Raw genomic sequence first — 10,186 nt, 5'->3', positions numbered from 1 at the left:
GCTATTATTATTAAAACTGTCTTAATTTTAATATAATTAAAATAATTATACTTTAAATATATATTAATTATTTTATTATAAATAAAAAATACTAGAAAATACTTAATAATCTTAATTTAAATTTAATTATTTTTATATTTAAGAAGCAAGAGAAGAATAAGATAATTATTATTTTTTATATTAATAAAAATAAGAATATAAATAATCTTAAAGATAATTCAGAAAATAAATTATTATTAAAATTAAAAAAACTAGTTTTATCTAAATCTTTAATTATTATATATACTTAGATAGAGATAAAGATCCAGTCTTTATAATTTTTATACTATTATAATTATTATTCTAAATAATATAAAGAATAAATATTCTATATCTTTTCTTATTTCTTTTATACTAGATTCTATAAAAGTCTTTTTCAGAATATAGTATATTTCTTAAAAATCTAAGATAATTAATTAAACAGATCAAGCAGTAGGCTATATTTAAAGAAATAAAAATATTATTATATTTATACTATAATTAAATATATATTATATTTTGTATATTATTTATATAAGAAGTATATATATATTATAAATTAATCTGTGATTATTAATCTATCTGCTATATCTAATTTTTCTGATCGGCAGATATAAATAATTATAATAATAATTATATCTTAACCTGATCTTAACTATATAATTAAAAATTTTTTATATCTTAATCTGACCGCCAGGTTATGGCCAGGTTAAGATTAAGGTATAATAGTCAGATTAAGCCACTCTAATTCTTATATAAATTCTCTAAATCTTAAAGATTTAATAATATCTATATAAATATTTTATTTCATATATTATAGTTAAATAAATAATTAAATAAAGCAAGAGATAGCACTGTATAAGAAAAAATAAAAAAATATAATTTAAATATTTTTATTTTCTCTTCTTTTTGTTTCTTTATTAATTTCTTTTATATTAATAGTCAATCATTGGATTAGCTTAATTTAATTATTCCCCTAATATTTAAATATTATTTAGTATAGATAATTTATATTTAATATATAATTAATTAATTCTAGGCTTATTTTTTATAATAACTTTTAATTATTAAGTATTTTATAGTAATATCTATATATTATATAATTTAAAAATTAATTATATAATTATCTAGTTTAGATTATACTTATTAGATAAATAATAATTATATATTTATTTTAATTCTTATAAAATATTTTAATTATTATCTAAATTTCTTAACTGTTATTATTAATCTACCCTGGCTGTTAACCACTCTAATTATACCTTTTTTTAATATTATAGTAAAATGTATAATTATTAGATTCTTTAAAATAAATAATCTTAAATATAAGAAAAGAAGTGCATCAGAGACACTACAGGAGAGCTTATAATTATACATTCTTAGGAAAATTAAGAATTAGACTTATATTTATACACTAAATATTATAGAAAAATATATTACTTAAAAAGAACTATTAAATATTAGAAATATGTTGATTATAAAATATTCAATAGTATATAAATCATTATTACATTCAGGGGTTTTTGGCTAATTAAAAGGGGTTCAGAGTCCCCGGCCCCCCTTTATATATCAATATTACAGACTACAGAGCCTCGCTCTGTAATTAAATACAGTCCAATCACACAACATATTAACTAATCTGAGTGAAGAGTTCAGACGGTGAATTTCCAATGTTCTATGTCAACTAAATAAACTGGGTTCCTGGGGCTGGGGGGAAGAAATAAATCCAACAAAAGGCTGTAAAATTAGGAGACAAATGGAGCTGGAGAGAGGGTTCTGATCCATAGAGCCATATTAAAGATGGCAAACAATGTATAAGAGTTTCACTATTTGCTATTATCTCCCATGATGTCTTCATCAATTTCATACCCACCTCCATCAGCTTCACCGATGATGTTACAACCATCCTTTCCCAGAGTATCCGGCCACTTCTGATTTTTTGATACAAGCTGGAGATTTTCATTGCCCATCATCAACTCATTGCTACATTGATCGGCGCCATTTGTAATAATTTCCAGCGCTCGGCCCTCTTTGGCTAATTGTGTTCGCATACATCTCTCTCTGGTGATGTAAGGCTCCGGCAGCCGAGAAAAGTGAAGCATTGTGCCATTTCCACGGCCATGTAGATGAACCAAAGTGGCCCTTAGAGACCCGGACATTACAAGAGCTGCTACAAATTCCTCGATTTTCGACGAAGAGTCGAGAGGCGTAAACGCCTGCTGTGCCACATCTGCTGCAGTGAGAGCCGAAAATGTCCTCCCAAGCTTGAGAAACAGAAAGGATTTGTGGGCGTGGAACAGCTGAGAAACAAGGCCCTCATTATTATCCTAGGACCCTGTCAGCGAGATTTAAACCTCAGGAACACCCCCACCGACTGCTAACATACATGACGCCAAATAGACTGGCCAACATCCGCCTCTAATCTCAGCCTTTGAAGATCGTTTCTCTCAAATGCTTCGGATAAGGAAAGGTAAGGCTTTGCCAATGACTGAAAGACCTTCAAAACATGTGAAGAGATTATCTTAGGGGCAGTGACCAGCTAAAACAGGCATGGTTGTTAGTATACAACTCGCTGTCAATATTATTGTCACCCTTACCTTCCCATGTCCCAACAAGCTGACTAGCACCCACTTCTTATATGCTTCAACCATAATCTTGCTGACGGAATCATTGACGGGAGATGAGATCACGATACTCAACCAGTGCAGGGATTTATCCCATTCTTTAAGGGCCATATACACCATTGCACCATAGAGAAAATATTGCGTGTGATCTCTGTATGTCAACTTTGCAGAAAAGCCAAATGAATCAGACAACAATGAATCCATCGAAACAAGTTCAGAACATAATGGCTGCTCGATATATTTCTTATAAGCCTGCACTGAGCCGGTGGGAAACCAGATTACTGGTTTCCCTATGACCGGTAAAGCATAGCTGTAAGACCTTGACAACAGTGAAAGTCTGAGAAAAATAATATGCACGGATGTGAGGATTCCAGATGAGGGATCCAGTCGAAGCATGGCATCCCTGATCACTTGAACCGCTAGGAACGGCTGTTGCATGTTAATTTAATCACATATATACGAGATGAATACACTTGCTGAGATCATAGCCTACCTTTGCAGTAGCTTCTGCTGCTTGCCCTATGATCTCAATAAGTTGGCGCCACTCGCCCCCAGCATAGCGGACTTGAATAGGATCAAAGGTCCTGAAGAAAAGGACAGCCTTGACCCACAAATCGTTCCCAGGTTTGAGTTCTTCAGGCAACACGGTCCTTCTTTTATTTTGCAAGTACTTAATTTTGAAATTGAGCATCAACAAGTAGGACAGTGTGTGATGTGATGGGTTGAGATTCTGCAGATGTCTTAGTTATCAGCGTGGCATTAAGCTTTCAGAATGAAGCATCGATATTAACTCGTCTATTGGTCAAATGGTTGTCGGAGATGCTTACATTAAGTAGATATTCGCTGTCAAAATTCTTATCAGACTGCTTGATATACGTAACGAGATCTCGAAGTTGACAGTCATATCTGTCATCAGATATTTTATCAACAGAACGCAGCCGAGATGAGACTGAGGTGACATGCGAAAGAAGTTCTGCCATCTTCTTTTTGAAATACTCCTCGACGTCAGATTCGATTTCAAGAAAAAGAGAAATCAACCTGAACAGCTGTTGCCTTGTAACTGAAAGAACGCATGATCTGGCCAGGTAGGTTAGAGCTCCGCGGTAGGGTACTACCAAGTAAGTACGTAACATCATAAAATACAACCTTACAACTAATGTTTAAGATACTATAGGTGCCTATCGAAAAGCTAAGTTCTGCCCATGCTCTTCAATAATTAACCATTATCCATTACAGGAAATACACATGCTTATTACGAATTAAGAGAATCTGCACTAGCATTATCTAGATGTATTATGGGGATAAGTATGATTCATTAGGTCTTGCGGTAAGTAGGTAGAGTACCATCCATGCCCATCACTTGACCAGTTACCGACTAGGCACTACTTAGCTACCTCTTACGAAGTACTGTGTAGTAAGTACCTACGTACTATGTACACTCACCGCCTTCGGCAGATACGGTAGGCTACGGGGCAGGAACAACTGTGTTGCAGAAACGTCATGTGGAAGGGAGCTGAAATGATTATATAATCACCACTGAATTTGCAACTCGACAGCTCAAATCTAAGTTCCTAAACAAACTTATCCTCGCATAGCATACATTGGCTTATACGGCAACCCACAATGTCACTTACCGAATCGTCTGCATTTGAAATCGCAAGCGCTGCGTCTCTAGCTTCTCGCCGACTAGCAATCTTATCCAACGCTGAACGAAATGAAGCATTGACTACTCTATACCAAGGACTCTCCGAGAACAAGGATGCCATATTGGCGGCCAATGCAAGGGACGTTGCCAACGCAAGACATGGTACTGAAAATGGATCCCTCAGTCATAGTATCTTCAAGAGACTTGACTTGTCAAAGCCGGGTAAATATGATGATATGCTGCAAGGGATCTTGAGTGTGCGAGATCTAAAAGACCCTAGTAAGTGTGTCAAATTCATTGTGACTGTCTATGCTAATCTCTCACAGTTGGAAACGTGACCCTCAGGACTTTGCTTGATGATGATCTAACTCTGGAGAGAGTTAGTTGTCCCATCGGAGTTCTATTAATCATCTTTGAGGCCCGCCCTGAAGTAATCGCAAACATCGCTGCTCTGTCTATAAAGTCCGGCAATGCGGCTATTTTAAAAGGTACCTTCTGACATCCCCTTGAAATCGTAAGCCTGGCTAACATGCTAAAAAGGTGGGAAAGAATCAACTGAATCTTTTGTTGAAATTTCCAGAGTGATTTGTGAAGCCTTGTCACATACCGCGGTTCCAAAGTCAGCCATCCAGCTGGTGCAAACCAGAGATGCTGTCTCCTCTCTGTTGGCTCAAGAAGATTTGATAGATCTTGTTATACCCCGGGGTTCTAATGAACTCGTTCGCTTTGTCAAAGACAACACAAAAATTCCTGTCTTGGGCCATGCGGACGGACTTTGTTCCGCCTATATCCACCACGACGCAGACGTGGACATTGCTGTTAAAGTCATTGTGGACTCCAAGACAGATTATCCTGCGGCTTGCAACTCGTTGGAAACCCTACTTGTGCATGAAAATGTTCTTCGGGACATCTGGCCTGGCATTGCAGAAGCTCTTATGGCTAAGGGGGTTACCTTGAAGTGCGACGAAGCTTCCAAGGCTGCGCTGGTAAATACTCTGGATGCAGCACGGAGGTCTTTGATTGTAGATGCTGTTGATTCCGACTACGACACCGAGTTTCTGGATCTTATTCTGGCAGTCAAGACAATACCCGCATCTCCCGCCTATTCTGATGTGGAAGCAGCAATTACACACATCAACACTCATTCCTCAAAGCATACTGATATCATTATCACAGAGTCAAGAAACACTGCAGACTACTTCATGAGCAGCATCAATAGTGCGGGGGTTTTTTGGAATGCCTCGACAAGATTTGCGGACGGGATGAGGTATGGATTTGGCACCGAAGTTGGCATCAGCACAAATAAGATTCACTCTAGAGGTCCGGTTGGACTAGACGGGTTGACCATCTATAAGTATCTCGTCCGAGGTGTTGGGCATGGGGCAGGCGATTACTTTGATGGTGGCAAACAATGGAAACACGAAGCTCTACCATTAAATTAAAAAGAAAACCACGTTATCAGGCAATCAATGATTTAACTCCATTTTCATTTTCATCCAGGTAAACTTGTCTGACTGAAACCCCCATGTTCCATGGTTTTGACCCAGGTAAGATCAATGACGATAGCCGTACCGAGTCGTCCAGGCACATGTTAGTGCGCAGACTGTCTTCAGGAGTGCAGCTAAGAACACCTGATAAGTAAATGACGCCACTTGTTCACTGCGCCTTAAACCTTGAAACCGCGAGACCTTCTCCGTCCACGAGCTCTCTCAAACTTCCGACCCTTGCTCCGCACGTAGGGCTTCTGCTTTATGTTAGCACTGAATCAATCTTCGCCTAATATTTACTTACCTTGTGGCTGTGCGGGCCGAAGCCGAAGTGCTTCACGGCTTCCCTGGCATTCTTGGGTCCGCGGAGTAGGAGGGTGTTCGCTCCGGTGGGGGCACGCAGGGCAAGCTGATCCAGAGTCAAAGTTTCACCTCCAGCCTTCTCAATCCTGGCTCTGGCAGTAGCCGTAAAACGAAGAGCGGCGACGGAGAGCTTCGGGACGGTGAGGAGACGGTTGTCGTCAGTGATAGTACCAATGACGACAATGGTCTTCCCTTTATGCGATTCGGTCACGTTCGAAACAAGCCGAGAGAGTGAAACTGGAGGGCGGTTGATCCTGGACATGAAAAGGCGGCGCAACACAACCTTGTTGAAGTTCGATTCCGTGCGACCTGTTGAAACAGACTCATCAGTCTCTCATGTCTAGTAACCAGACCTTTGAGTAGGAAGCGAAAACATACGGGCGAGGAACCGATAAAGCTTCACCAAGACTTGGAGGTAGACGTTTTCACTCTTGGGCGCCTTGCGGTGGGTGCTGCGCACATGGTGGCGATCCAAGTCGATACCTATATTTCAAAATTAGTTTTCGATTGTTCATTGTAGAGGTGGTCGTAAAGCAAAGTTGGAGATGGTCATAGCCCGGGAAAGAGCAAAAATCTCATCTTCTTTGCAAATAACAATGGATTGCCGTGTCAAGTTGAACATACCCATGGCTGCTGATATTGATGGGACACCTGAAAGTTGGCTGGCTATCGCACCCGTAGTCAGAGTGAAGCTGGTGAGGTTTTCAATCTACGATTTTCAGATGCACGGTGTGTGCGGGTTGAGCCCTACCCTAACCGGATATGGCAATCTGAATTACTTACCACCTGAGAAACAGGGCATCAGTAAACTTTCGGGGCAGTGGGCCTGGTTTGAAACCCGCGATTACTACTTTTCAGTTACTGTCTGCGCATTATCTAGTACGCGCTATGTATCGCTAGTGGTGGTGGTAACAGGTAGGGTTAACACTAACGATGTACTACTCTGTAGCACTTTGGAGTTTCGACAACACAACACTGTTTTGTGGAGAGACCAGAAGGCTTACGGCATCTGTTCACTCCTCATTGGATGGTGATATCACTCCCTTGAGGAAGTAGTAGCCACAATTGAATAATGATAGACAGGACAGAGTAGGGCTTGTACTTTATAGGTAGATACATTAGTTACGGAGCAGTAGCCTTTATTCTTCTTCTCTTTCCCACTTTTACCCCGCCTCTACTATACAGCAGTGGAATTCACCGTAGTCCATGCAGTCGATGACTAAATCATGATCTCTAAGTAGATGCCGCAGGAATCAATATCTAATTAAATATTGGATTTTCTGACCCATCACAGTTGTCAGGTCATCCTAGGTAACTTTCAAGTATTTTCCAGTAGTAACAAGACTATAGTCGCGATATCACCCGTGATCTCATCTCCAAAAAGGATGAAAGTGAGTAGTAACCTGAATCAACTTTAATCTGTAATAGTTCCTTGTAACTATCCCTGATGGCAGTATATAGGGCCCTTTTTCTAATGCTTTGTCTAGTGATCACATGGCCATTTGGGGGATGACGAAACAGGAAAGGGCATTGGCTGTTATCTATCTCTCATTCAAATCAACTAGAAAGTCCCGTATCAGCTCAAAGCTGTACCAACTACTGGCCATACTAGGAGCTACTTTAAGAAGATTTGGCACAATCCCCTTGAAGAGACCACGAAACCCTTCTGCGGCCACAATGACCTTCACAGCGTCCGTTATGGATTTATACTGGTAGCCCATTCCAGACATAGTGTTTATTTGGAAACGCCGTCGAAGTACATCGCTGAAGCACCTCCGCGTTAGTTCATAAGACATTGTAAGAGCGATCAAAAGCTCGAAGCTTACAATGGATAGGTACATGTTTGTGCCACCGCCCCGGACACAGCGCCGGCAAGTAATTTACGCAGTGGACCTGGAGTCGTGTCCCCTTCGGCGGTCAAGTATTTGCGAAAAGATTCATATGTCATGAAATTGAGACCGACCTGAGCAGGATTAGCCAGAAACGGTACCAGGGGGGCCTCCAAGGACAGCTGACATATGGTGCAACTCCAGCAACAGTGGGTATGATGCCGCGATAGAGAGCCACAATTCCGCCTTCGTTCTTATAAATCAAGACCATAGTACTGAACATTCCCGGTAATGACTCGCCGGATTCTCGACGGCTTATTGCCGAGAAAGAAGCTGATTGAATAGAGAGTCGAGTTCTGACGATATCAAGAGGGTAAGTAAAAGTCACGGAGGTGATCCCAGCAGCACCTCCACAGATGAGGCGGCGGAACGGTGACAATTCAGTATTTGGTGAAGTCTCTGCGAACTATAAGGGATTAATACAGTTTCCTTCAGGACCTACATATCGGGCCTGGTTTGTTTCCCATGCAGCTCATTGTGTACCAATACCGAACTCAGGAGTGGTCTAGGGCTGACTTACTTTCTTGTAGAAGTTGTAGCTTCCGAATTGAACCGCAGAGTAGGGGATGATGCGGATACAATTTGTGCCATTGCCGCGCATAAAACCTCTCCAGCCTTCTTCTCTTCCTATTTTGACTAACGCCCTCCATATAGATAACTTGTACTCTTCTCTGCCAATGCTCTGGATTTGGAGGAGAATTTTTAGGCGTTCAAGAGGTGATACAATCGTCCTTGATACCGCACCCGCGGCGCCTCCAGCTATAAAGGCTGCAACAACAGGCTCGGAAATCCTAGACGTAACTCTATTGAATCCCGGCCTTTTATCTTCGAGTTTGTCCTTGGAAATGGTGACCATTATGAGCTTCGAGTCATCAGTAATTATAATTTATCAGCATACCTGAACAGGAATGCATCGTTGTAGTTGAGATCCTTCCGAGAGTACTTGTTTCCTTTCTGGCCCGTTACATTCAACTGTTCTCTGGCGGTCTATGCTCATTTTGACTAAAAAAGTGGACCGGGGCGGACGGGGGAGGGGGAGGTGTTGATAGATTCAGTAGCGGACCGGTATCAGATCTTCCAGGTGGAGAAACAACATTACTAGGCTGGTCTGAGAGGAGAGTCTGTTTTGTATGTTAACCCGAAATGAATATTCTAAGAAATTCAGATTTGGAGTGGGAGTTGCCTTCCTTGAAGGTAAATGTACTGAATAAATATGTGGAGTGCGGAGTATCGGAACAAAAAATTGTGACAAATCCAGCGGGTACTTTATACAGATTACATACCAAAGAATTTGATTTTAGGGATAAGCTTGTGGTATAGGAGCTTCCGCGAATACAAATAAAAGCATGATAACAGATATATATACACTGCCGAGGAAAGCAATGGTTTAGTATTATGGCCGTGGTATTGAAATCATAACTATGTTAAAGCGAAAGGTTAGTCAGCAGGATGGCTGTGTTAACTAACTATGGTGGATCTGATCAGAGCTTGGCCTTGTATTTACTGTGGATCGGAAGACAACAACTAGTGGTAGTTATATGACCTTGGCTCTGCTGGTCCAGATATCAGGGGAGTAATCCAGCATAGAAACGTACAGAGCAAGGCTGTATATCACTCTGACACTATATACAATACGGGGGGGGTGCCGGCCTCCTAGACCCTGCTTTTCTCTATTATCAGTAGTAAAGTAGAGAGTCACGCTCTTATTCCCACCTACCAACCGGAATGTAAAAATTGAAGTCTGCCCTGCCTTCGGCCATATAAATCCCTTAAAGCCGCTTTACAAAGCTGATATGATGAAATTTACTTCATTGGCGGGCCAAATATTGTTCAATCCCGCTCAGTAAGCGACTTTCGCAATTTATTGTCAAGGTGCGGGAGGTGGTCTAAAATAAACTCTGTATAATCAAGGCAGATTGTATAAATAAATTCTTTTCTATATAGTCTCTTTCCAAATATGATAAACTTATATTAAGAAATTTTTACATTTTATACAATATTTGGTCAGAATTTTTAGATTATTTATGATAATAATTCTGTAGTTTAGATTATATAAAACTTTTAATCTTTTTTTAATTTATATATAAAAAATCATATATCTATATATATATATTAAATTTGTATAGATTTCAAATTTCATTGTTTAGTATATACTCTAGA

General features: G+C 39.8%; 4 protein-coding genes across 4 annotated transcripts; 1 reads left to right on the top strand and 3 right to left on the bottom strand.

Moving 5' to 3' along the window:
• Positions 1-1,681: 1,681 nt before the first annotated feature.
• Positions 1,682-3,622, bottom strand: BO70DRAFT_323409 (putative COP9 subunit 3; the record flags this gene model as incomplete). Its single annotated transcript, XM_025540591.1, has 5 exons — positions 1,682-2,345; positions 2,405-2,557; positions 2,616-3,071; positions 3,136-3,372; positions 3,470-3,622. 5 exons carry the CDS (start codon positions 3,620-3,622, stop codon positions 1,845-1,847), a joined length of 1,500 nt encoding a protein of 499 aa, XP_025395188.1. The 3' UTR covers positions 1,682-1,844.
• A 534-nt stretch (positions 3,623-4,156) lies between these two features.
• BO70DRAFT_323406 (glutamate-5-semialdehyde dehydrogenase) lies at positions 4,157-5,774 on the top strand. Its single transcript, XM_025540590.1, has 3 exons — positions 4,157-4,566; positions 4,614-4,775; positions 4,828-5,774. The coding sequence occupies exons 1-3, from the start codon at positions 4,266-4,268 to the stop codon at positions 5,727-5,729; spliced, it is 1,365 nt and encodes a 454-aa protein (XP_025395187.1). The 5' UTR covers positions 4,157-4,265; the 3' UTR covers positions 5,730-5,774.
• Positions 5,775-6,004: 230 nt separating this feature from the next.
• Positions 6,005-6,900, bottom strand: BO70DRAFT_366158 (60S ribosomal protein eL18; the record flags this gene model as incomplete). The annotated part of the gene is made up of 4 exons (XM_025544264.1): positions 6,762-6,900; positions 6,516-6,620; positions 6,079-6,446; positions 6,005-6,031 (listed from the first exon to the last, which is right to left on the bottom strand). Coding segments are annotated over exons 1-4 (504 nt in total), but the record flags the coding sequence as incomplete, so codon positions are not given.
• Positions 6,901-7,476: 576 nt separating this feature from the next.
• On the bottom strand, positions 7,477-9,235 carry BO70DRAFT_323402 (putative mitochondrial carrier protein). The gene is made up of 5 exons (XM_025540589.1): positions 8,925-9,235; positions 8,547-8,864; positions 8,154-8,432; positions 7,964-8,100; positions 7,477-7,901 (listed from the first exon to the last, which is right to left on the bottom strand). Exons 1-5 carry the CDS (start codon positions 9,021-9,023, stop codon positions 7,679-7,681), a joined length of 1,056 nt encoding a protein of 351 aa, XP_025395185.1. The 5' UTR covers positions 9,024-9,235; the 3' UTR covers positions 7,477-7,678.
• Positions 9,236-10,186: the final 951 nt, after the last annotated feature.

Source organism: Aspergillus heteromorphus (genome assembly GCF_003184545.1).
Source record: "Aspergillus heteromorphus CBS 117.55 chromosome Unknown BO70scaffold_37, whole genome shotgun sequence".
Lineage (NCBI taxonomy): Eukaryota > Fungi > Ascomycota > Eurotiomycetes > Eurotiales > Aspergillaceae > Aspergillus > Aspergillus heteromorphus.
The sequence above is the reverse complement of the archived record's forward strand: the minus strand, read 5'-3'. Positions and strand labels throughout refer to the sequence as shown.

Coding starts and splice junctions, on each gene's coding strand:
- BO70DRAFT_323402 (XM_025540589.1), bottom strand. CDS start 9,023: ATGAGCATAGACCGCCAGAGAACAGTTGAATGTAACGGGCCAGAAAGG. Junction 8,865..8,924: donor AACGATGCATTCCTGTTCAG/GTATGCTGATAA, acceptor ACCATTTCCAAG/GACAAACTCGAAGATAAAAG. Junction 8,433..8,546: donor GCTACAACTTCTACAAGAAA/GTAAGTCAGCCC, acceptor AATCCCTTATAG/TTCGCAGAGACTTCACCAAA.
- BO70DRAFT_323406 (XM_025540590.1), top strand. CDS start 4,266: ATGTCACTTACCGAATCGTCTGCATTTGAAATCGCAAGCGCTGCGTCT. Junction 4,567..4,613: donor GCGAGATCTAAAAGACCCTA/GTAAGTGTGTCA, acceptor AATCTCTCACAG/TTGGAAACGTGACCCTCAGG. Junction 4,776..4,827: donor CAATGCGGCTATTTTAAAAG/GTACCTTCTGAC, acceptor CATGCTAAAAAG/GTGGGAAAGAATCAACTGAA.